The following is a 27,060-nucleotide window of genomic DNA, read 5'->3' as shown; positions in this document are numbered from 1 at the left end:
TTACAAACATTTAGACAGACTTTATTAAATAAGGCAGAAACAGTGACTATTATCAGTTTATAATGGCCCAGCACTGTCATAACCTCTAGGGATGCTGTTTATGTACGAGTTCAATTAATAACTCCTGCTTTAGTAATCTGTTTCTGACAAGGTTGTCACAGCCTTGATTTTTGTGGCACAGGTCCCAGCCATTTTTCACCTGCAAGATAGGACAGAAGAAATGTGTTTTCAGTATTAGGGTATGTTCACAAAGCGTCACAAAAAATATATACGCAGTGGGTACAGAAAGTATTCAGATGCTATATAATATCACGCGACCGGCCAGTGCGCTCGGTCTCATTCCTGACAAGTGTATGGGGCGAGGCTGCACCCACTGGCCGGGAGTAATGAGGGTGAGTTTCCATGTAGCAGAAACATTCAGGATTTCCTGCGGATTGAACGCTGCACAGCGTTTAATCCGCAGCGGCAAGATGTTACAGCATAGAGGAGGGGACTTTATGAAATTCCGTCTCCACTATGCGTCCGAATATGCGGGTGACAGGACACGCGGCGTGTCTTTTTAGAAAGCAGCATGTCGGTTTACCTTGCGGAGATGCTCAGTCTCCGCAAGGTAAACCACCTACTCTATGTATACGATGCAGCGATTCCGGATGTGTTCAATGAGCACATCTGGAATCACGGCGCAGACAGAAGGGGGTGGGGCTTTGGGCGGAGCGAGTTCTCCGCTCTGTCCAAAGCGCTGCGATTACGGTACGTGTAAACGTACCCTTATAACACATACATACTCTCCAGTCCCGGCTCACAAACCGATGAATCCCCGCAGTGCACAGTGCGCGCGCTGGGGGAATTCATAAGTCTGCAGCCACACACAGTGACTGCAGACTTAAGGATTTGGACTAGACAACCCCTTTAAGAGGATACAAATTTTGATGGAAGTGCTTCTTTAGTCAGAAGTGAGAGGTGCTGGATAATCCTTTTAAGCTCTTATGCAAACTGAATCAAGAGTGTTTTTTATTGTTATTTACAATGAAAGAAGTTGTGCCTTTGTCTACAGTTTTTACTGATTACACATTCGAAAATATAAAGTAACACATACCGTTACACATAGCGACGCTCCAGCGATCCCGACAATGATACAACCTGGTAAGGATCGCTGGTACGTCGCTACATGGTCGCTAGTAAGCTGTCAAACAGGCAGATCTACTCAACAACGCAGCAACGATACGGCGATCCGTATAATGACCTCGGCGGTCGTTGGGACCTTGTCACACAGCAGCTATTCTGATGACTCAGACCTTGATAGGCGTGCTTCTGAGTCGCCAACAAGGTCATCGTCGTTGTTATGGCGTCAAATACAGCGATACATGCTGGCCAGCAGGACACCAATGATGTTGCGTCACAAAACCTGTGACGTTTCAGCGATCTTGCTAACGATCTCGCTGTGTGTAAAGTATCCCACAAGTAAAAGTGCAATAATCAGACATGCAGGAGACCAGTCGGCTATCGCACCACATAAGTGTACAGTATATTTAATTAAATTACACATTCACTATAAAACCTTATCTACACTGATATACTCACCCAGCTGATGAGCTAAAAGTTCAAACCGATCGGATCCAAAAAACAACTCCGGCTTTCCATCTATATGAGCTACTATGGAAGGCATTCCGAAAACCTGCACAGCAACGAAAAAAAAGAAGTACGGTAAATCAACCACAGGAGGACAAGTCAAAGCAAGCTCAAAATCCCCATGGTATGAGAGGGTTTTTTTTTTTTTCTAAGATGTCCTTGCAGTTTTTTCAAAGAGTAAGGCTGTGTGCACACGATGCAGATTTGCAGCGGATCCGCAGCGGATTTTACCGCGCAGAAACGTTGCATTTCTGCATTGTGATGTACAGTAGCCTTAAAATCAATCTAAAAAAAAAAAAAAACGCTGTGCAGATGCTGCGGATTTTTCCGCGCGGTTTTCCCGCGGTACAAAATCCGCAGCATGTTACTTCTTTTGTGCGGTTTTCCATCTCCCCTGTCACCAAATCCGCAGGGGGAAAAGCGCGATGGAAAACCGCACAAAAACCGCATGAAAAATGGAAGAAATCCGCAGGAAAAATGCAGGTCATTTGACCTGCGCATTTCTTCCATTCTGCGCGGAAAAATCCGCAGGGCCAAAAAGTACGTCTGCACTCAGCCTAAAGGTACTGTCACACTAAGTGATATCACTAGCAATATCGCTATAACTTGTGACGTTATAGCGATATTGCTAGCGATATCGCTGTGTGTGATACTTTTCTACGACCCGCTCCCCCGCTGGTTATCGCTGATCGCGCGAGAACGTCCAGGACTGTTTCTCGTCGTCAGCTTCGTGTGGAGAGACGAGCGTTGAGCCGGGCGGGAGGACGCAGGATCGCCTAGTGTGACAGGTAAGTAACGACCCACGACCCCAGCGATGTCACTAGTGAGATCTGCCTGTGTGGCAGCTCACTAGCGACCACTTAGCGATGTACCAGCGATCCTGACCGCGTCATATCGCTGGTCGGGATCGCTGGTACATCGCTAAGTGTGACAGTACCTTAACCCTCTCACCCTCCAAGGCTGTTTTCATCTTCCTGACCAGGCCAAATTATACAATTCTGACCACTGTCACTTTATGTAGTAATAACTCTGGAACGCTTCAATGGATCCCACTGATTCCGAGACTGCCTCTTTTTCATGACACATTGTACTTCATGTTAGTGGTAAAATCTGTTCGATATGACACGAGAGAGTTATGTCACACAAAATAGTTAATAAATAACATTTGCCACACTGCTACTGCACATCAGTACAATTTTAAAACTTTTTTTTAAAGGAAGTTAGAAGGGTTAAAAGTTGACCAGCGATTTCTCATTTTTCTAACAAAAATTACAAAATCATTTTTTTAGGGACCACATCACATTTGAAGTGACTTTGAGAAGGCCCACATGACAGAAAACACCCAAAAGTGACAATTATAAAAACTGAACCCATCAAAAATCCTCAAAAGCACATCCAAAAAAAAAAAAATGTATTAACCCTTCAAAGGCTTCACAGGAACTGAAGCAACGTGGAAGGAAAAAAAAATGAAAGATTTAACTTTTTTTTTCACAAATATTCACTTAAGCTGAAAATTATGCATTTTCACAAGGATAACAGGAGTGCACCATAAAATTTGCTGTGCATTGTTTCCTGAGTACCCCATATGTGTTGGAAAACTACTGTCTGGGAGCATGGCAGGGCTCAAAAGAGAAGAAGCGTCATTGGAATTTTGGAGTGTAAAATTGGCGTCATTAGCAGACGCCAGGTTGCGTTTGGTGAGCCTTTGATGTGCCTAAACAATGGAAGTTCACCACAAGTCAGCCCATTTTGGAAAAGAGACCCCTCACGGAATTTATCTGGATGTCTGGTGAACAATTTGAATCCCCAGGTGCTAAAAATAAAGCAGTGAAAATTACAAAAATATATTTTTTTTCCCACAAAAATGTTTTTAGCATCAATTTTTTTTTTATTTTCGCAAGAGTTACAGGAGAAAACAGCCCCATACAAATTTTTGGGCAATTTCTCCTGAGTATGCAGATTCCCCATATGTGGACGAAAACTACTGTTTGGGTGTACGGCAGGGCTTGGACCGAAAGAAGTGCAATTTGACTTTTCGAGCTCAAAATTGTCTGGAATCATTAGAGGACGCCATGTCGCGTTTGAAGAGCACTAGTGATGAGCGTCGTCTCAGCTGCATGATTTTTGCCTTGTAGACAGCTTGAAGAGGTGTGGAATGCCTGTTTGTTAGGGAATTCCCACATGTATTCAGCTTGTCTACAACTCGCAAATCATGCAGCTGAGACACCGAAAACTAAATCGTCCGAGCCCGTCAAAATACTCGGAGACCACCCGAGCATGCTCAGGAAAACCCAATGTGCCTAAGCAATGGAAACGTCCTCAAAAAAGTGACCTCTTTTTGGAAACTAGAGCCCACAGGGAATCTATCTAGACGTGTGGTGAGCACCTTGAACAACCAGGTGTTTCATAGAATTTTACTACGTTGAACTGTGAAATAAAAAATAGATATTTTTGTCACACAATTTCTGCTGAATGTGGAAATACTCTTGTGACTGTAGAATATTGCATAACCACATGGCGAGACTTGGGAGGGACGGAGGGTTATTTGACTCCTGGAGAACAGATTTTCCTACAATAGTTTGTGGACTCCACATACAAAACCCCTATGTGCTAGAAGAGCAGAATCCCCCCCCCCCTCAAGTGACCCCATTTTGGAAATTATACCATTTTTGGAATTTATCAACATGTGTAGTGACGATTTTGACTCCTTGGGTGTTTTCAAGAAACAAGCAGCAATGGATGCTGTTGACTGAAAATTTCAAATCTGCCATTGTAGAGACCAGTACGTTATGCCCAGCTTTTGCTTCTGGAGACATGCACCCAAATAAGGCTAGCTCTGATCGCTAAAGAAATGCCAAACATGTGGACGCTAAATGTGGTTTAGGCACACCGGGGCTCAGAAGGGAGGGGGGCATCTGAATTTGGGAGAGTAGAATTTCCTGAATTTCTTTTTGGAGGCGAAGAGCCAATTTGCTTGTCCAGAGCCTTTGTGCTACGTAATGTGGGAGACTCTATATTTCCGTTAACAGATGAAGGACCTGAGTGGGAACTTGATTTTTTGCGGATTCAACTAAAGCTTTTGTTGGGAACATTTTACATTTGGGAACACATTTATCTGGCGCTATATGCTGAACGCTTACTTTGGGGTTTCCTATGTAAGGCTAGGTTCATATTAGCATTTGTATGCGTAGCGTTTCATCTGCATGGGCAAACGCATGTCAAAACGCATGCTTTTGCCGCGTTTATCTGTATCAGCTTACGCATGATGGGGAAAAAACGCTGCATTTACATGCGCTTTTTGCATTCATTTGCGTTTTTTCAGTGCATGCGTTCGGAGAATTTCCTTGACATAAGCTACACCCAATGGGCGTGTCTCATTTCCCAGACATGATTATGTAAAAAACGCATGCGTTTCGAACCATGCGTACGCATGTCCTTGTGTACGCATGCATTCCCATAAACAGTAATGCATTTATTTGACGCACTCATCCGCATGCGCATGACTGCGCATATTTGACGGATTTTTGCCGCTTCCAAAAATCCAACATGATGCATTCGCCGGACCCCGCCGCACACCGAAAAACGACGCATGCGTACGCAGACGCATGTGAACTGATGCAAACGCATACCCCTGCGTACACCATGTTAAAGATAGGGAAACATGACGCATGCGGATGAAACGCTGCGCAAACAGACGCAAATGTGAAACCAGCCTAAATCTCCGAGTGACGTGTTTCAGATGAAATCCCCGAGGGATTCATTCATTATAATGAGGCAGCAGAGGTACTCTGGACTGTCTGGCCTCTTTTCAGCGTTGTCCTTTTCAGAGGTGCACAAAACTGTGATCTATCGCGTTTTTATGCACGCCTAAAAAGACGGACACCGCTGGATCATAGGCCAGAGAGCGTCCACAGTGTATTTTGTGTGACATATCTCTCTGATTTAAGGGCATAAAAATAAAAAGTTTGAAAACTGCTAAATTTTAAAAAATTTTCGCCATATTTTCGTTTTTTTTTCATAAATAAACACAAGTCATATCAAAGAAATTTTACCACTAACAAGAAGTACAATTGGGTCGCCCTCCCAGGGCTGTGGGGCACTCGGTACCGGGCCGGTGTCAAGCAGGGCTGTGGAGTCGGAGTCGTGGAGTCGGAGTCGGTGCTCATTTTGGTGGAGTCGGAGTTGGAGTCGGTATAAAATGGACCGACTCCGACTCCTAAAATATATAATAAATTGGGTACAGTAATTCAATGCAGGATGTGCTGAATATTTATTCATAGGAGTTTGGGAAAGTTATGAAATGTCCTATAAATGGCTGTTATATTCCTGATCTAAGGCTACATTCACACACAGCGTTTTTCCTGTGTTTTTTGAGGATACGTTTTTCAGCTGCAAAAGTTGATCATCTTTTTAAAAAACTGCATCACCTGAAAGGTTTTTGAGCTCATAGATAATGTTCTCAATAGCAAAAGCAGATTAGAAATCTGCTCTATCTATCCATTTATCCATATCTGTCTATCCATATCGTATCTGTACCAAAAAGAATGAAAACCAGGTAGTACACCAATATATATTCTGTTCTATCTAAATATCTTGATTATTGGATCATAAAAATGATTAAATGTCTGAGGTTCACATTGTACTACAATAAATTTTTCACTTAAATATAAGCAATATGTGTGGGAGTCGGAGTCGGAGTCGTGGAGTCGGAGTTGGAGTCGGAGTAAGGGAAATTGAGGAGTCGGAGTCGCAGGTTTGGCTTACCGACTCCACAGCCCTGGTGTCAAGGGGAAAGGTGTCACAGCGGCAGGGACCTGGTCCGTGGCCCTGGGCACCCAAATCAATGGTGGTTTGTAATATAGTTTATGTGATAGTTCGTGACGCCACCTGTGGTGTTTTGGCAAGCAAGATGTTAAGCCAACGCTGCGTGAAGATCCTCTGGGACTGATTGTCATGTCGGACGCTGTTCACACCACAGCATCCGGCAGGCAGAGGTAGTTCCACCTCCAGCCACTATAGCCTCAGTGGCGCCGGCCTGATCTTCAGGCTCTCGGGGGTTAATCCTGCTGGAGACCAGGTTGGATGGTTAGTCACGCCCACGGTCTTTAAATAGTCATGCTGGCCTATGGGCGTCGCCGATTATAGCTTGTGTTTCATACCAAGTGGTTCCGGTCTGGAGTGGAGGTGTTCAAGAGAGAGAGATTCATATCTGGTGTCGTATGATCCGTCGTTATCCTTTCTCCTTCCCATATTTGTGTTTAGTTGTGCCCTGTTCACATTACTGTTTATTCCTGTGTGTGTGCGGCGCAGTGCAGTTTAAGTTCTCCCTGTCTGTCATTATTTGTGTGGGAGCTTTGGTGGTGACTTCTCACTGGGTGGAGGGTGGAGGGTTAAGTGCAGGGCTGAGCAGGAGATAAGGAAAGGTTGGAGGCTCAGGCATTTGCACCTTCAGCAAAAACCCTGGGTTGAGGGTCAGACAGGGTTTCCTCTAGTAAAGGGACACCACAGGGGCCCTTTTAACAGGGGCTGTTATTTCAGCCTTAGTTGAACTAAGCCCCCGTGACATTATAATCGGCCCACATTTTTTCAGGAGTCCATGGATCCATTAGATTCCATAACCCGCCAGTTGGCGGCGCTGTCCATACAGGTCTCCGAGTTGAATGGGGCAGTTCAGCAGCAGGGCCTGGTAGTAGCAAAGGTGCAAACGGCATCTGCAGGTATCGGTGCAGAGCCGAAGTTTCCGCTGCCAGAACGATTTTCAGGCGATCGCAGCAAATTTGTCGTATTTCGGGAGGCCTGCAAATTATACTTCCGCATGCGGCCAATATCCTCAGGTAATGAGGCCCAGCGAGTAGGGCTGGTGTTGTCATTACTGAGTGGTGACCCCCAAGCATGGGCATTTTCCTTACCACCTGACTCTGCTACATTTCATTCGGTCGATAATGTTTTTTCTGCCCTCGGGCTCATTTACGATTACCCTGACCGACTGGCTCTAGCGGAATCTAAAATCCGCGCCCTCCGCCAGGGGGAGCGCTTGGCAGAAGACTATTGTTCGGAATTTCGCCGCTGGGCTGTAGACACACAGTGGAATGACCCAGCACTGCGGAGCCAGTTTATTCATGGGGTATCAGGGAGGGTGAAACAAGCCCTCCTGATGTATGAGACTCCGGCATCATTGGAGTCTGCCATGAGTTTGGTGATACGTATTGATCGCCGTTTTCGTCAGGGGGCACAGGAGATGCTACCTCTGGGGGAAAACAGAGGTGCAGGTGTGGTTGAAGTAGATGAGTCCCCTGAACCTATGCAGATTGCTGGCGTGGCACAGGTTCAGCCTCGCGCTCCGGGAGTCCGGAAGTCCGGAGCATGTTTCTACTGTGGTAAAGGAGGTCATTATGTTAACGTTTGCCCGGTACTACCTAAGAGGGTCACACCGGCGGAAAACTGTTAAGCTCAGAGGGTATGGAGGAGACCCAACTGAGCGTATGCATATCCTCCATGATGGTATCTCAATGTATGCTCCCTGCCAAGGTTATTGTCGCCGGCAGAGAGCTACCTATATCAGTGTTTGTGGATAGCGGTTCCGCCACCAATCTCATAGATGAGGAGTTTGCACACACCGCCGGGTTTAGGATTGAAAAACTTCCTCACCCCATACAGGTGGTGACCATTAATGCTGTTCCCCTCCCTCAAGGGGAGATTACTGAGTTTGTGGCAGAGGTGAAACTCCACATTGGGGTCCTACACTCTGAGTCGGTTACATGTAGGGTCCTCCGTAATCTCCCAGCTCAAAAAGACTACATCGCGGAGAGTCTGAGCAAAGGTCACATCCGGCCTTCGTCCTCGCCTGTAGCCGCGGGGTTTTTCTTCATTAAGAAGAAAGATGGGGGGGTTACGCCCGTGTCTGGATTTCCGAGAGTTAAACCAGATTACTATCCGTGATCCCTACCCAATGCCGTTGATCCCGGATTTGTTCAACCAGGTAGCGGGGGCAAAATGGTTTTCCAAGCTGGACCTCAGGGGGGCGTATAACCTCATAAGGGTCCGTCAGGGGGATGAGTGGAAGACGGCATTTAACACTCCTGAGGGTCATTTTGAGAGTCTGGTTATGCCGTTTGGGTTGACCACCGCGCCTGCCGTTTTCCAACATTTTATTAATGATGTCTTTGCTCATGTCCTGGGGAGATTTGTGATTGTATACCTGGATGATATCCTCATTTATTCTAGCGATCGGGACACTCATTTGCAGCATGTTAGGCAGGTGTTACAGTTGCTCCGGGAGAACCAGCTCTATGCTAAGCTGGAAAAATGTTTATTTTTTGTCCAGGAGTTGCCCTTTTTGGGATATATTGTGTCCGCAGCTGGTTTTAAAATGGACACCGCTAAGGTGCAAGCGGTGTTGCAATGGGAGAGGCCGGAGAGTCTGAAAGCACTCCAGCGGTTCCTTGGGTTTGCGAATTATTATAGGAAATTTATAAAACACTTTTCGACTGTCGCCAAACCGCTCACGGACATGACAAAAAAGGGTGCCGATCTGGCGAACTGGCCTGAGGTGGCTATACGTGCATTTGTGCGTCTGAAGAATAGTTTTGCTTCAGCCCCCATTCTGGTGCAACCAGACGTGTCTAAACCTTTTGTGGTAGAGGTTGATGCGTCGGAGGTGGGAGTGGGGGCAGTACTGTCTCAAGGCTCGTCCTTGAGCGAGATGCATCCATGCGCCTACTTCTCCAAGAAGTTGTCGCCGGCCGAACGGAATTATGATATCGGCAACAGGGAGTTGTTGGCCATCAAACTGGCTTTTGAGGAATGGCGACACTTCTTGGAGGGGGCGGCTCACCAGGTCACAGTTATCACCGACCATAAGAATCTGCTCTACCTGGAGTCGGCCAAGCGTCTGTCTCCTAGGCAGGCTCGCTGGGCATTGTTTTTTACTCGTTTCAATTTTCTTGTGACGTACCGTCCCGGGGCTAAAAACACCAAGGCGGATGCTTTGTCTAGGTGTTTTCCGGGGGGAGAACCTCGGGAAGAGCCGGTACCCATCCTCCAGAAAGGGGTAGTGGTCTCGGCTCTCACGACTGAGGTAGAGGCGGAGATTGCCGAGGCCCAAGAGGAGGTACCACCAGGACTTCCCGCCAACAAATCATTTGTACCCCTGCATCTTCGGCCTAAGGTGTTGAAGGAACACCACGATTCGGTACTGGCTGGTCACCCAGGGGTGAAGGGCACCTTAGAGCTGGTATCGCGTCGTTTCTGGTGGCCCAAAATCCGTCAGGACGTGGTCTCGTACGTGGCAGCTTGCATCACGTGCGCTAGGGCTAAGTCACCCCGAACCCGTCCTGCTGGCACGCTACAGCCTCTGGGGGTACCCAATAGGCCATGGACAGAAATCTCCATGGATTTTATCACTGACTTGCCAGCCTCGGCAGGGAACACGGTCATCCTGGTGGTGGTTGACCGTTTTTCAAAGATGGCGCATTTTGTGGCGTTGTCCTCTTTGCCCAATGCTAAGACGTTGGCTCAGGTATTTGTGAAGGAGGTGGTCAGACTCCACGGAGTACCGTCTGACATAGTATCTGATAGGGGTACGCAATTTGTGGCGAGGTTTTGGAAAGCTTTTTGCTCAAGGTTGGGGATCAAGTTGTCACATTCATCGGCGTTTCATCCACAGTCTAATGGACAAACTGAGCGCATGAACCAAAATCTAGAACAGTATTTACGATGCTTTGTGTCCGACAACCAGGAGGAGTGGTCTACTTTCCTTCCTCTGGCCGAATTCGCATTAAATAATCACCGCCAAGAGTCATCAGGAGAGTCTCCATTCTTTTGTGTGTACGGTCAACATCCTCAGTTTTGTACCTTACGTCAGGGTGACTCCGGGGGTGTCCCAGAGGAGGATCAGCTAGGAGCCCAATTGTCATCAGTCTGGAGGCGGGTGAAACAGCGTTTGTTGAGCATGAGTGCCAGGTACAAACGGGTGGCTGACAGTAGACGCGTGCCAGGTCCGGACCTGTGTGTGGGTGAATGGGTGTGGTTAGCTACGAAGAACATAAAACTCTAAATCCCTTCTTTAAAACTGGGTCCAAGGTTTATTGGGCCTTTTAGGATTTCTGCCATCATTAACCCAGTAGCTTATCGGTTGGAACTTCCCGCGGTGTACAAGATACACAACGTGTTTCACAGGGCTTTATTGAAAAAGGTGGTAGGCTTGGTGGACACGACGCCGATGCCACCTCCAGTCATGGTGGATGGCGAGTTAGAGTTCGAGGTCGCCAAGGTAGTGGACTCTCGAGTAGTACGCCGTACTCTTCAGTATTTGGTGCACTGGCGGGGGTATGGTCCAGAGGAGAGGTCTTGGGTTCCAGCCTCAGACATACATGCGGATCGGCTGGTCAGTTCTTTTCACCGTCGTCATCCGGACAAGCCGGGTCCTATGAGTCTTGAGGGCCCTGGGGTCCCTCGTAGAAGACGGGGTACTGTCATGTCGGACGCTGTTCACACCACAGCATCCGGCAGGCAGAGGTAGTTCCACCTCCAGCCACTATAGCCTCAGTGGCGCCGGCCTGATCTTCAGGCTCTCGGGGGTTAATCCTGCTGGATACCAGGTTGGATGGTTAGTCACGCCCACGGTCTTTAAATAGTCATGCTGGCCTATGGGCGTCGCCGATTATAGCTTGTGTTTCATACCAAGTGGTTCCGGTCTGGAGTGGAGGTGTTCAAGAGAGAGAGATTCATATCTGGTGTCGTATGATCCGTCGTTATCCTTTCTCCTTCCCATATTTGTGTTTAGTTGTGCCCTGTTCACATTACTGTTTATTCCTGTGTGTGTGCGGCGCAGTGCAGTTTAAGTTCTCCCTGTCTGTCATTATTTGTGTGGGAGCTTTGGTGGTGACTTCTCACTGGGTGGAGGGTTAAGTGCAGGGCTGAGCAGGAGATAAGGAAAGGTCGGAGGCTCAGGCATTTGCACCTTCAGCAAAAACCCTGGGTTGAGGGTCAGACAGGGTTTCCCCTAGTAAAGGGACACCACAGGGGCCCCGGTTATTTCAGCCTTAGTTGAACTAAGCCCCCGTGACACTGATGGTGTGTTGCTGCAAAGATGGTTTAGCTCTCCACAGGTGAAGCTGTAACCCCAGGGCAGTGTAATTGCGATAGATGAGGATAGGCGCAGGCGGTGTGAGGAATGCTGGTACTCAGATGTAGCGGTGCTGACGGTGTTAGCGCACAAATGAATGGAAGACACCAGGGCTTGCAGTACCAAAGCTTTACTCACAGTCTATGATACACACTGGTGCCTGCCTCCGTGCCGTGTCCTCCGGGCAGAGACTCAATCAACCTCCCGGGCAAGTCAGGATTCTCCTCTCCAACACTCCACCAACATGTACCTTTCCTGAACGACTCCTCTAATGCGCCTAAAGGTGTGAAGAGCTCCAGTACCGTGGTACTCTGAAGTCCCTCCTGTCAGATGTTCCTAACAACTCTACTCGTATGGCAGACAGCTGTAACCTCTCTCGGGGACTCCCTTCTCCGGAGTCCTGGCTCTCTATTCAGTTCTTGTTGTGCCCCAAGTCTTAGATGGGAGTAGTGCATTTACAGTCAACTACTCCACCGGTGTCTGCTGCAGAACCATAAGTGTCCATACAACCTCGGGGACCGGGCCCCGGCCTTGCGCTGAGAACCTATAGGCAGGGTTCCTCTTCCAACCCACGTCTCCTCTCTGTTCTCCTACTCCTTCGTTCTGCACTGTTCTTTCTCTCTCTTATGGAAGCTTAGGTTGCAGTTCTACGTATTTCTCCTTCTGTTCCTTTCCCGTGCCAGCTGGCTCAGATCACTGAGGCAGCTGCAGCACTCCTTCTCCTCGGACCCGTCCTGACTGACTGTCCTTCTCTCGCCTGACCTCCCGTCAGACTGACCTCCCAGACTGATCCTGTAATTCTAAACCTTCCCAACCTTTTATATGGATCTCAACTTCACCCACCTCTCAGCACATCCAGTGTTCCAAGCAGGGAACCACCAAGGCACTCCTAATGTCTAGGAGGAGAGACCTCAATGTGGTTGTGCTGAACTACCCTGTCGTGTGGGATGAGAGTGTTGGAGTGTGGAAAGGAGTTCCCACCTTACCTGGATGGTGGGGCACTACACCTCAGGAGAAGGTGCAGTACCTCTGTGGCAACTGAGCCTCAGGGGCGCCACACAATATGTCATGAAAAAACAGTCTCAGAATCAGTGGGATCCGTTAAAGCATTCCAGAGTTATAACTTCATAAAGTGACAATGGTTAGAATTGTAAAAATTGGCCTGGTCATTAAGCTGCAAATTGGCTCCGTCACTAAGGGATTAAATCATAATGACAACCCAAACATCCAAATGACCCTGATCCAAAGTTGACATACCTTGTTGATTTTGGCTTGATAACATGCACAGAAGTTGACACAAATGGGTTTGAATGGCTACTAAAGGTAACACATCCTCACCTGTGACCTGTTTGCTTGTTATCAGTGTGTGCATAAAGCTGTGTGAGTTTCTGGGATCCAGACAGACTTGCATCTTTCATCCAGCCACTGAGGTTTCTGGGTTGTGAGTCATGGGGAAAACAAAAGAATTGTCAATGGATCTACGGGAAAATGTAGTTGAACTGTATAAAACAGGAAAGTGATACAAAAATATATCCAAGTAACTGATAATGCCAGTCAGCAGGATTCAAACTGGGAATAACAAATGGAAAATCAGGGGCTCTGTAAAAACAAAACCATGGTCAGCTACACCAACAAAAATTTCGACCACAACTGCCAGGAAAATTGTTTGGGATGCAAAGAAAAACCACAAACAACATCAGCTGAAATACATGACTCTCTGAAAACTAGCGGTGTGGCTGTTTCAAGGTAATTTGGAGTGATGAGACCAAAATTTAACTTTTTGGCTACAACCAAGGCCTATGATGAAATAAACACCATTCCTAATTTAAAGAAGGAGGTGGATCGCTGATGTTGTGGGGATGTGTGAGCTACAACGGCACAGGAAACTTTGTCTTAGGTTGAAGGAAAGATGAATGCAGCAAGTAATCAGCAAATACTGGAGGTAAGTTTGCAAACATCAGCCGAGAAGCTGTGCATGGGACGTACATGGATGTTCCAACATGACAACGATTCAAAACACAAGGCCAAGTCGACCTGTCATTGGCTACAGGAGAACAAAGTGAAGGTTCTGGAGTGACCATCTCAGTCTCCTGACCTCAATATCATTGAGCCACTCTGGGGAGATCTCAAGTGCGCAGTTCATGCTGGACAGCCCAGGAATTTACAGGAACTGGAGGCTTTTTGCCAAGAAGAGTGGGCAGCTGTACTATCTGAGAAAATAAAGAACTCATCCACAACTACCACAAAAGACTTCAAGCTGTTATTGATATTAGAGGGGGCAATACACGGTATTAAGAAATGGGGTATGTGAACTTTTGATCAGGGTCATTTGGATGTTTTGTCATTATAATTTAAAAAGAGAAAACACATTATTTTCACAATAAATGGCTTCACCACTAACCATGAGTGGAGAAAAAGTTTTGGTGTTATCCATTCATATTCTCTGAAAAAAGGCCAAGAAAGCAAAATTTCTGCTGGGGTACGTAAACTTTTGAGCACAACTGTATGTGTGTGTGTGTATATATATATATATATATATATATATATATATATATATATATATATATATATATATATATATATATATATATATATATATAAAATATATATATATATAAATATATATGAGAATTGGGATCCAGCAAAAAGATGAAAGTTCACCAGAATTATAAAATCTTCTTCTTTATTAATCCATCAAATCATATAAAAAATATATGAGGAACTCCAATCAATTGGTAACATTCCAGCAAGGGACTACATGTTTCAGCACTATGTGCCTTCTTCACGGTTGAGGACCGTGAAGAAGGCACATAGTGCTGAAACATATATTTTTTATATGATTTGATGGATTAATAAAGAAGAAGATTTTATAATTCTGGTGAACTTTCATCTTTTTGCTGGATCCCAATTCTCTTATATTTCTATTTGTTGGGGCATACTCCCTGCCTGGATCCGTGCAGAATATAAGTTGAACACCGACTATTGCATTAAGAGGAACTCCTTTATGGTGAGCGGGCTATATGTTTTTTACATTGTTTGAATATATATACAGTGGGGCAAAAAAGTATTTAGTCAGTCAGCAATAGTGCAAGTTCCACCACTTAAAAAGATGAGAGGCGTCTGTAATTTACATCATAGGTAGACCTCAACTATGGGAGACAAACTGAGAAAAAAAAATCCAGAAAATCACATTGTCTGTTTTTTTTTCATTTTATTTGCATATTATGGTGGAAAATAAGTATTTGGTCAGAAACAAGCAATCAAGATTTCTGGCTCTCACAGACCTGTAACTTCTTCTTTAAGAGTCTCCTCTTTCCTCCACTCATTACCTGTAGTAATGGCACCTGTTTAAACTTGTTATCAGTATAAAAAGACACCTGTGCACACCCTCAAACAGTCTGACTCCAAACTCCACTATGGTGAAGACCAAAGAGCTGTCAAAGGACACCAGAAACAAAATTGTAGCCCTGCACCAGGCTGGGAAGACTGAATCTGCAATAGCCAACCAGCTTGGAGTGAAGAAATCAACTGTGGGAGCAATAATTAGAAAATGGAAGACATACAAGACCACTTATAATCTCCCTCGATCTGGTGCTCCACGCAAAATCCCACCCCGTGGGGTCAGAATGATCACAAGAACGGTGAGCAAAAATCCCAGAACCACGCGGGGGGACCTAGTGAATGAACTGCAGAGAGCTGGGACCAATGTAACAAGGCCTACCATAAGTAACACACTACGCCACCATGGACTCAGATCCTGCAGTGCCAGACGTGTCCCACTGCTTAAGCCTGTACATGTCCGGGCCCATCGGAAGTTTGCTAGAGAGCATTTGGATGATCCAGAGGAGTTTTGGGAGAATGTCCTATGGTCTGATGAAACCAAATTGGAACTGTTTGGTAGAAACACAACTTGTCGTGTTTGGAGGAAAAAGAATACTGAGTTGCATCCATCAAACACCATACCTACTGTAAAGCATGGTGGTGGAAACATCATGCTTTGGGGCTGTTTCTCTGCAAAGGGGCCAGGACGACTGATCCGGGTACATGAAAGAATGAATGGGGCCACGTATCGTGAGATTTTGAGTGCAAACCTCCGTCCATCAGCAAGGGCATTGATGATGAAACGTGGCTGGGTCTTTCAACATGACAATGATCCAAAGCACACCGCCAGGGCAACGAAGGAGTGGCTTCGTAAGAAGCATTTCAAGGTCCTGGAGTGGCCTAGCCAGTCTCCAGATCTTAACCCTATAGAAAACCTTTGGAGGGAGTTGAAAGTCCGTGTTGCCAAGCGAAAAGCCAAAAACATCACTGCTCTAGAGGAGATCTGCATGGAGGAATGGGCCAACATACCAACAACAGTGTATGGCAACCTTGTGAAGACTTACAGAAAACGTTTGACCTCTGTCATTGCCAACAAAGGATATATCACAAAGTATTGAGATGAAATTTTGTTTCTGACCAAATACTTATTTTCCACCATAATATGCAAATAAAATGAAAAAAAAACAGACAATGTGATTTTCTGGATTTTTTTTTCTCAGTTTGTCTCCCATAGTTGAGGTCTACCTATGATGTAAATTACAGACGCCTCTCATCTTTTTAAGTGGTGGAACTTGCACTATTGCTGACTGACTAAATACTTTTTTGCCCCACTATATATATATATATATATATATATATATTGTTTTGTGATTTTTTTCTCTATGGAACTTTCACTTTTAGCAGTCTGGTCGCTGGTATACAGCATTGCTATCCATGCTTTATAATCTGTCAGTCTGCTCACACACAAGCTTCTTAGACTATGCTCTGACAATGATCTAACACGCTGCTAGAGCCTGGTTACCCAGATGTCGTGATGACGACCTTGAGTCACTATGGCAACAATCAGGCCTTCGCGTTGACGTTGTGGTGGCACCGATCGGAGAGGAGAGGGTGCTCCCGTCCTCCCAATTCCCTCTAAATGCTGTGATTGTTATTAATCGCAGCATTTAGGGGGTTAAATTGTCGAGAGTGGTGTGGGCACCGCTCCTGGCAGTCAGAGCTGGGTGTCTGCTATGATGTTAGCTGAATACTCAGTGCGCAAAAGCACCATGACGTATCCATATGTCATAGGTCGAGAAGTCCTTCCCTTCCATGACATATGGATACGTCTAAGGTCATGAAGGTGATAAATTGCCAGATTCGACAAGCCCTTTATGGTACATCTATTTATGTGAGAATGCAGCCAGAGACATGCATGTGGTTCCCAGAGGGAATAGGGAGAGAACACCATTGATGACTCTTATTATTCTACTTACCCCATATGCCAAAGCTTTTTCTGTTGTTTCTTTGAGCTTGTTTTTGACTTCTGGTGAAGTGACTGTCGTCAGTAATCTTTTAGCCAGGTCTTCGGGCATCCCAGCTTTCTTAGCAGCCTAAACAAGGTTAGAAACAAATTATTATTATTATTATGAAAAAGGATCTATACTGTATATTAGGTAGTCAAAGGGTCTGATAATGACTGACCAAACAGAAGTCTAGATGGTCACATAAAGGTATGAAATACATCAGCCACAAGATGTGAAAAGGGGTTATTACAGGGAGCCTGTCAACAGTTTTTGTGACATAGCAGCTAAAAAAATCACCTTATTCAGCGTCTGTACTGCATTCCCTAAATCCTTATATAACCCCCTGACTCGTCTTGTATACTCCCGAAAACCCTTTTTACTTTCTCCCGCGATGTATTGTAATTTTCTCAATCCGGTCCGATGGGCGCTGTTTCAGGCCTCTTAATCCCTCCCATGGGCTGTTGCTCGCTGTCCTACTTTGTGGATGACGCGTCTTGTGTCATCCACCTCGCCGTGTGACATATGGCGCCTGGTACGTTTGCCAGCGCATGCAGACTTCTGTTTTTCGGCTTTGCCCGCAGTTGGGCCAAGCATACTGCACAGGCGCAAAACACGATATTTCTGCGCAGGCGCGATATGACCTTTAACGATGGGGATCTTTATCAATGTCAGGAGGATGGCGAACAGAAGCTGGGAGGAGGGATGCAGAGGCCCAAAACCACACCCATTGGACCGGACTGAGATTACCATACAGTGCGGGAGAAATTAAAAAAGGTTTTCGGGAGTACATAAGGACAGTCAAGGGGTTATATAAGGATTTAGGGAATGCAGTGCAGACACTGAGTAAGATGATACTTTTAGCTGCTATGTCACAAAACTGGTGTCAGGTTCCCTTTAAGTTAAAGAACGACCTTTCACAGCTCTGCTGGGCTCCAACATGTGTCATCACTCTGCAGAGAGTAGAGCAGACTGATTGTCATTGCTTTTGTGGAAGTGTACTCTTCTCTCATCAGTGTGTGTTGCTGGCTGCTTATGATTAGCCAGCAACAAAAAGATGAAGTACACGCCCTCAGTGAAATCTCTCTGGTAACGCCCACTTAAAAAAAGTAACAGTTTTGGTGCCAAACACTTTGATCACTAATATCTCCGCAATGCAGATGAAAAATGTAAACAAACCAAAAACTTTCTATTCTGCTCTGCAGCACTTATTACTTATTAATGTGAATCCAGTTCAACAAGAAAGATTCGGTGAAAGGTCTTCTATACTATTGATGGTCAATTAAGGGTTCGTGTACATGACCATATAAATCAGATGAGTGCTAGCCATCATTTTGACAGATAGCACTCGTCCCCATTTTGTTCTATGGGGCTGTACACATGTCCGATTGGAATCGCAGCATGCACAAATTTGCCTCCGAGAATCAGATGGCACTCTCCAATTCATGTTTTGGGATTCCGTGGTAAACATCCGATCGCACTTGGATGACATCAGATTGTGGTCTGAAATCACATACACTTTCCAAGCTAAATATTTTACATTTTCTTTTGGTGTAAATAGTGAAAAAACAATCCGGCAAACATCAGTACAAGATGAGTAAATAAAAATACTAAGAAAGGTATGCAATTAAACAACTAGATTTCAACTTCAGGCCAAACATTTATGCTACTGTATGCCATATTTGTGGACACTTTGTGCACCTCTACATGTCAGAAAGCCTTGATACCTTTTTTTTACAGCAATTATCCCATAAACATTTATCATCTGTCCACGAGATAAGAGATACAGCAAATGTAATACTACAACTGATCCCAATAACAAAGGACAGGAACACTCCTATGTGAATGGAGCAATAGGGCGCACTGTGGGACCCCTACTCCTTTCACTTCCCACCAGAGATGGTGGATCAGACCAAGGGCAGGCATGCTCACTAATGTTTTATTCAGGGGACTTTGGAACCCCCACTGTCATGACTGTTGGGATTCTCAGTGGTTAGACTCTAGCGATCAGACATTTATCACTCCTCATCTCCTGTTAATAGGTGACAAATATTTATAGGACAACCCTTTTAGGGTAGCGGAAAAAGTTCTGTTTCCTTTTGTATGAAATCAGACATATGGAACTATAATAGCACTCCATAGAAGTCGGTCGTTGTACAGAGCTATGTCCCAATTTCGTAAAGTTTTTTTTTACCTGAACTGAAAAAAAAAAATGTAAAAAAGAATAAATAAAAAACATCACCAAAAGAGCAAAATCAGCCGTGCTTGCGATACCATGTCCAGATACAAACGCACAAAGACGATACAGCAGGTCCCCCATGATAAATGCGGGGGTAGCACAGGTGCAAAATACTGAAAATAACCACTTACTAACTGACCAAACATCCGAAGTGTGGCTTTTTAGTATTCTAATTGCACATATGTCTGCACAGGGAGCCATTTACACCTTTGCGTGAGATGCACCTCTGTCCATATAACAGCCCATTACCAATACCCCTCCTATTACATCAGGTGGGCTGCTAATACCATATGTGTAGCCACAGGCCAGACACCCCACATCAGATTCGACCTACACACTGCAAAAAAAAAATGCAAAGAAGATGTATATAATACCTGAGGTATTGGTCAATATTTTGGCCAAAATACACAAGCTCGCAACCCGCGTCAAGGGTCCTCATTATCTTGCGAGTAATTACACTAAATTCAAAACAATTCACTGAAAAAAGGACTTAGTCTTTGCAGAACTGTGTGCAATTAGAAATACTAGGCAGCCATCCCACGGATGTTTGGTGGGTTAGTAATGGTTGTTTTCAGTATTCTGCACCTGTGATGCCCCCCGCCTTTATCATGGGGGACCCACTGAATCCTGTTTGTGCATTTCTGTCTGGACATCGTATTGCAAGTATGGCTGATTTTTTTTCTTTCAGTGATATGTTTCTTTTTTTTTTTTTACCTGAAGTATGCTCTCTGGTTCTGTAATGTCTTCATCCTGGAAGAAGAAATCACAGGTGAAACAGAGAGATCAAAAAATTCACAAGAGACCATAATTATAAAACTGTTGTCCGGTCTTAAGCTACAATTTCTGCAGACTCTTGAATCCTCATATGGTGTGCACTGCGCCCCATGGAATTCTCCAGTGTCAGCGCCAGGAACAGTAGTCATGTGACCCCAAGTATGCGCTATGCAAACCTCCAGCCACATTCTGACTAGATGTGGAAGCTTTGCTCATTACACTTGGATTGAACATGGCGGAAACAGTCTAGTCGCAATATGTGCATATCGCATACTTGGGATGACATGACTGCTGTTCCTGGCGCTGACACTGGAGAATTCTCACAGTGCGCTGTGCATGTGATGTGAGGATTCATGAGCCTGCAGTCACAAAATGACTACAATCTTGTAGTTTTAGAATGGAAAAAAGTCCTTTAAGAAAATGTAATGCATGCAAATGGATCAAAAACAGATGCTTCATTTTCAGACTGTTCAAAGAAAAATTCTAAAAAAAAGAAGTTTCTATAGACTTTTCAACAATGAAACTGCACTCTAAGAAAGAAAAGTAATGGAATTCTGGAAATCACGGGATGGATATGCAAATCATGAAAAAAATGAACACATTTTTCAAAACATCTCAATTTAGTCAAAATGAAGTATCAGTGCCATGCACAAAAATCCCCGCACTTACTCGCATTAGCTGCTATCAATTAGGTTATTATTGGTTGTCTAAGGAATGTTCTGTCACTTGGGCAAATCATCAAGATCCGCTGCTGGCAGCAACCTGTGTAATTGTTAACCAATGACGTGGCAGATGTGCTCAATGGGAGACAAGTCCGGAGACGCTGCGGGACATGGTTTAGACCAACAAGTTAACAATTTTTCATCATTTGCATATCAGTGACATGTCTATCGATCCTGTGATTTAATAATTTCTTCTTGGTGTTGCAATTTTAATGTCAAGGTGTGGAGTTGATACAGATGAATCATTATCTAACCTAAATCACGACATGTTAACTACACCACAATGTCGAACAATCTCCTCATGCAGAAAATGTAAATGTACTTTACCCCACAGTAGAAGAATAAATAACTAGATTTTTGTTCTTGTCTTTTACTGAGTAATATAATGGAACCAAAAGTAAAGTAATCAACAGCTAATGGGGAGAATATTACAGCACAAAAAGTAACACCAACCTCAGACCAGATCCGCAGCCACAAATTCCTGGAGACCTCCTCAAGAAACTCTGGATGTGACATCTGAACAGTGGTCACAAAGCGCATGGCTGAAAGGCTCCCTGTAAAGTCCAAATAATTCAAAGACTTGAACTGTGCAAAAAACGGAGTAACATTTATTCTTTGGCTCTTTGACAGGTTCCCCAAACCGTTTGCAGAGTGGTAAAGGCAATAAACAAAAAAACAATAAACCTTAGCAGGCCCAAAAACTCAGCAAGACACAAAACAAAGACCCACCTAACTACAGTATATACATAAGCCTTACTGAACCAATAATTTAAAAGGGGGGGGGGCTGTTATAATGTACAAAAAGCAGGGGGGGAGCGAACAATGTGAGAAAAAGTTACTGGCTCTAATTGCGGCCTAGTGGTTGCGCTACCTTGCCGCGGAGGTTGGCACTCTAAGGCCGGAGTCACACTAGCGAAAAAATCGGATGAATGCAATGCGATAAAAAAATCGCATTGCAGTCGTCCCAATGTTATTCTATGGTGCTGCTCCCATCATCCGATTTTTTTTCGGAACGTTTCCTTGGACCAAGACAATAGCAGCATGCTGCGATTGTCACTGATTTTCGGATCGGACTCACCAATACAAGTCTATGGGTGCGATTAAAAATCGGATTACAAACGGACCACAAGTGTGACTTGCGATAAAATCGCAAGACTTCTCCAGGTCAACAGGAAAGAGCATCAGGCATTGGCATTGGATGTCAATTGGATGCTTAGATGTGAATAAAATCGGTTCATCGCCGGAAATTCGGAGGACAGACGGATCCCTGGACAAGAAACCTTTGTGCGATTTCATACCGTAAAAATTGGACCGATTTTTTTAATCGTTGTGTGTGACTCCAGCCTAAAAGGCGAAGTGGCGCCCCCGCTCAACGACACCGTAATAAACCCTGTAAAGAATAAAGAAGTGGTGGTGTTTTCTTCTTCTAGGGTAACCACTAGGTCTCAGTAAGGGCCACTACCCCTGCTTCTCACATCGGTAGCTCCCCCTGTATTTTGGTACATTATAAAAGCCCCTCCTTTTTAATTATTGGTTCAATAAAGCTTATGTATATAGCAGGTGGGTCATTGTTTTGTGTTTTGCTGGTAAAAGCATTATCCTGCTGAAAGAGGCCACTGCTATTAGGGAACATCGCTGCCAAGCAGGGGTCCTTGGTCTGTATAGGGTTCACACGCTCCTGACGCCGCACTTATAACATTCCTCACCCAGGAAAGGTGATGGTTACATGATACATAGGATATAAGTACGGTATATGTTTGCACCACCCGGCCATCCTACCCTCCCATTACTTCTCTGGCAGAGCAAATACTAACCTTTGTTAAACATAACATTAAAGACATCACTTGGTCTTCGTAACGGAACCTGATAAAACTCATTCAGCCTTCTCAGGTCTTTGGCCATGTAGGCGCCTCTCTTTGGAACCAGGGCAGGGGGCGAGTTACCTATGGATAATAAATAAGGGTCATTTCTGATACTGTAACATCATTGGATCTGCTATACTGTGAAATTGACACATTTTAGAGTGTATTTTAATTTCGAGGAAAATCTGAACTATGCAGCAACTCGGCACCAGGACGCGCGTGTAATCACCTTACAAGAATTAATGATAGGACTGTTACAAAGGAACTTACGGGTACGATTGTGCTTAAAGAGAATCTGGCATAAGTTTTTTGCTACACCATCTGAGAGCAGCATAATGTAGGGGCAGAGACCCTGATTCCAGCGATGTATCACTTACCGAGCTCATGGCGTTCATTTTGAAAATAGCATTGTTTTCTCTACTTCAGCTCAATACTGAGCTCCGTATAACCCCACCGACACCTCTGAATGGCAGATTTCTGTGCACACTGGGCATAGGCAGAAATCTGCCAACCAAGTGTTGGGGCTGGGGGTTATGCAGAGCTCATGAATATGGAGGACTACTTGGCAGCAGATTTACTAGCTCTTTAGTGATAAAATCACTGCTTTATCAGCAGGAGATCTCAACACTACACTATGTAGCCCAGTAAGTGACACATTGCTGGAATCAGGGTCTCCGTCTCTATATTATGCTGCTCTCAGATTAGGTAGCAAAAAAATCTGGTTCCCTTTAATAAGACCACTGAGCTGGCGTAGGGTGACTAATAAACCAGGCAATGCTCCCTGGGAAATAAAATAAGCAAAGAGCCTCTGCATAGAGGAAGCACAAATGGTCTCTATCTCTTAAGTCAATATTGACCTATATTTTTTACTGATTATAAACTGCACAGCTTTTTATATGGCTGCAACATTATTGACTAATTATGAGCTAATATTTTAATGTTACACCAAGTTCAGGAGAAAAGTAAAATGTAACTTGGAGTATTTTTACTTTTTAGCATTTCTTTTGACCACAGTTGTTGAGACCCCTACATCCCCTTCATATGTCTCATGAGACGTCCTGCTGTAGGGTAACCTGTACTGTAACTGGCGCTCGCATGTTCTTTATTTTTTTTCCATTTTGGAGAAGATTTAAATTTGTTGTATACCCATATAGAAGTCTAGATAAGTCTTTTTTAAGGGTCGATGTTGACTTGTAGATTTGCGCCCTCCAATAGGGGGCACTACAGACCCTGTTCTCTTCCGCTATGTTTGCACAAGACTAGGTGTAACATAATTCACCCACTGACTCCCTTCCAGCTTGCTGACCTTGGGCTTACAGATGCGAACTGTCAAATCAAGTGGCAGAAACATTCGCAGGACCCTCGCCCAGTGGATACGTGGGTAGTCCGAGGCCGCCGGACGGGAACCTTGTGACTCGTCTCCTGACTGCCGATCCCCAGTGACTTCTCAGATTTGTAGGCACAGCGCAACAATATCGTTACAGGGTGACATTTTCATATCAGAAGAGACACTGTGGATTGCAGCAGTTAAGAGGCCGATCTCAGGGCTCCAGTCCGGCAGCCACAGAATACTGATGTGACCAAAACATTGATGGACTATCCTTAGGACTTTCGGGCCCACCATACATTGCAGGTTCGGATCAGCTTGATATTTCCAGGTCATCCCATTCATTTGTGTTTGTACGAACAAGCTGCCGATCTAGTGCTACGTACCAGTTGTATTCATTACTCCTGCAAGGTACCCAGGGCATAAATGAATGTCTACGTTCCATATGTTCTTATATCGTAACAGTATCTGAAACGTAAAAATAAAAAAAAACTGAATTTAGTATAGAAGTGTTAACTCCTAGTCCTGGAGCTGCCATGCCATGTATCATTTGTGCAAATCATAGGCCAGATATGATTGTGAGCGTCAGAAACACTAAGGGTACATTAATGAGTGGTAAGGCTATGTGCACATGATGCGTTTTCGCTGCGGATTTTTTTACGCACGTAAATGGTCCAAAAACGCAATGGAATGCTAAAGCAAGGTAATTCAATGACAATCTTGAAGTGTTGTGCACATGATCGGTAAATTTCCATCCGTATTTGCAGCCTTTTATTTTTTGCAGCAGGTCAATTCTTTGTGCGTTTTTGACCCATTGAACGCACAGGGAAAAAAGTGTAAAAAAAGAGAGTATGCGTTTTTCTGCCAAGAGATGCAGAAATTTCTGCAAGCAAATAAGCAACGTGCGCACATAGCCTTAAAGTGGATCATACCAATGGGATCTGTAATAAAAGTTTACACTCCCATTAAAATGCCAGATTTTTGTTATGTAAAACAAATCATACCAAGAATATTTTCAGAACTTTTTCCACCTTTAATGTCTCCCATAATCTGTACAAATCCATTGCAAAAAAAAAGAAAACCTACAATCTTTTAAAGTGGAAAAAGACAAATAAAGAACTAAAATAATATGGTTGCATAAATATGCACACCATTGAACTAATACTCTGAGGTTCCCTTTGAATTTATGACCATGCTCAGTGTTCCTGGATAGGAGCCTACCTGCACGACACATCTGGAATTGACAATCCTGGCCTGCTCTTCCTTGCAGTAGCTCCAGATCTGTCAGACTGAGAGGGCATCTCCTCCTGTGTACAGCACCCTCTTAAGGTAAAGGCACAGACTTTCAAATAGATTCAGGTCTATGGCTGGGCCTTTCCAAAACTTTGATCTTCTTCCAGTGAAGCCATTCTTTTGTTGGTTTGAAGGTCATAAAGGGTCTTGGTCGTTCTAAAAGGCCAAATTCCTTTTCAGACGAAGGCAGTGCGCCAAAACGTGTTGCGATGCCTGGCACCACATCCGCAGGGGATAATGTTTAACTCATTCAGAGTTCACTCTCCTCATTTGTATTAAAAGGGGTTGTCTGGAACTTTTAACATTGATGGTTGATCTTCAGGAAAGGTCGTCAATGTCTGATTGCTGGAGATGTGAGATCCGGCACCTCTGCTGATCGGCTGTTACCGCTGTCGTTGGCGTCCGGAACTGCCACAGAGCTGCACAGCAAACCTCTGACAACAGAAAAGTGGCCGCAGACGGGTACTGCACATCCGGCCCCTATTAATCTGACCCAGGGAAGATGTGCAGTGCCTGGCCGCGACCATTATACAATTGAACGGGCTGTGCAGTTTCGCAAATGTGGTTGTTCTGGCCGCCGACTCTGGGAATAGCTGATCAGCAGAGTTGCCGGATCTCGCACCTCCACCAATCAGACATTGACATGCTCTCCTAAGGATCAGCCATCACTGTTAAAGACCCAGAAAACCCCTTTAAGTTTATTAACTGCACTGAATACGAGGCTGAAGTTGGTTCTTATTCGTCAGGTGCGAGGTGCCCACTTTGATGCCAGTCCTGATGCCCAGAACCCATTACGGCCATGCCGGAAGGACCTGGTTTTGATGTGGGGCTCCCTGTTCTATATGTCTGCAGTGTGATATCAGTGGCTCAAAGTCATTTATCCCTTTCACTAACGCCCTTTGGTGCCATTTTTGTGCCAGTTTTATAGTTTTTGTAGCTGTTTTTAAGTGTATGCACATCAGGGCACCTCGCTGCCTTGTATGTTATTATTGTGATGCTTATTTTTTGCTGTTAAACCTATAAAAAAAAAAACAGAAAAGAAAAAATTGCCGAATTAGAAACTGACTAATAAGAAACGAACTTCGGCCTCGTGTACTGAATTCCCTCGGGTTTTCTGGCAGTGTCATTACAGATTGGCACAATGTCAGAATGATTTAGAACACAAATGTATTTACTTTGATTTATCTTCCATACCGCATTGTTCCAGATTAATACTATGTCCACTGTGCTGACTTTACACCGATACTCCGGCCCATATCGATTTAATAACTTTATTGTTATGTATTGCTTCATGTCATGTGGTTTTTGTAGTTTGCTCTTACCACTTTCTCGTCCTGTGGTGCCCCCTGCTGGTCTCCAACTTTGTAATCAGATTTTACAAAGTTTTTTTTCTATTTTCAATAGCTTTACCTTTTATTAATTTTGGGTTCTTTGCACATATTTTTTTGTAGGCTCCTAGAGAAGTTGACGGGTTCAATATGCACAAAATCAATAATGCAGAAAAATAACACCGCAATATAAAGCAATATTATCAGAAAGGGTAATCATCAGATTAGAAACGACAAAACCGATTACACTGAGACGTTCACGCACCTGTAATGTACAGAATAGTGCAAAAACACAAAACCTCTCACCTCGAAGCCCAGCCAGGAATAGGGGGAGACCACATCATAGAACAGCTCCAGCACCTTCCTCTTAGACATGTCTGCTGCTTACACTGCAGGGAGCATTGTGGGAAGAGATCAGATTCCTCCCTCCTATTTG

At 44.5% G+C, this 27,060-nt stretch overlaps 1 protein-coding gene across 1 annotated transcript; it reads right to left on the bottom strand.

Annotated features, from left to right (window-relative positions):
• On the bottom strand, window positions 1–27,060 carry LOC141051371 (glutathione S-transferase kappa 1-like). The gene is made up of 8 exons (XM_073548309.1): window positions 26,931–27,060; window positions 24,390–24,471; window positions 22,629–22,757; window positions 21,268–21,368; window positions 20,033–20,068; window positions 17,053–17,169; window positions 1,582–1,675; window positions 1–199 (listed from the first exon to the last, which is right to left on the bottom strand). The coding sequence occupies exons 1-8, from the start codon at window positions 26,997–26,999 to the stop codon at window positions 156–158; spliced, it is 672 nt and encodes a 223-aa protein (XP_073404410.1). The 5' UTR covers window positions 27,000–27,060; the 3' UTR covers window positions 1–155.

The sequence above is a fragment of the Dendrobates tinctorius genome, unplaced genomic scaffold (genome assembly GCF_039654945.1).
Source record: "Dendrobates tinctorius isolate UK_male_01 unplaced genomic scaffold, ASM3965494v1 ptg000156l, whole genome shotgun sequence".
NCBI lineage: Eukaryota > Metazoa > Chordata > Amphibia > Anura > Dendrobatidae > Dendrobates > Dendrobates tinctorius.
This window is presented reverse-complemented; position numbering and strand designations above follow the sequence as displayed.

Coding starts and splice junctions, on each gene's coding strand:
- LOC141051371 (XM_073548309.1), bottom strand. CDS start 26,999: ATGTCTAAGAGGAAGGTGCTGGAGCTGTTCTATGATGTGGTCTCCCCC. Junction 20,069..21,267: donor GGCTGCGGATCTGGTCTGAG/GTTGGTGTTACT, acceptor TTCTTCTTCCAG/GATGAAGACATTACAGAACC. Junction 1,676..17,052: donor AAAAAGCTTTGGCATATGGG/GTAAGTAGAATA, acceptor GTTGCTGTGCAG/GTTTTCGGAATGCCTTCCAT.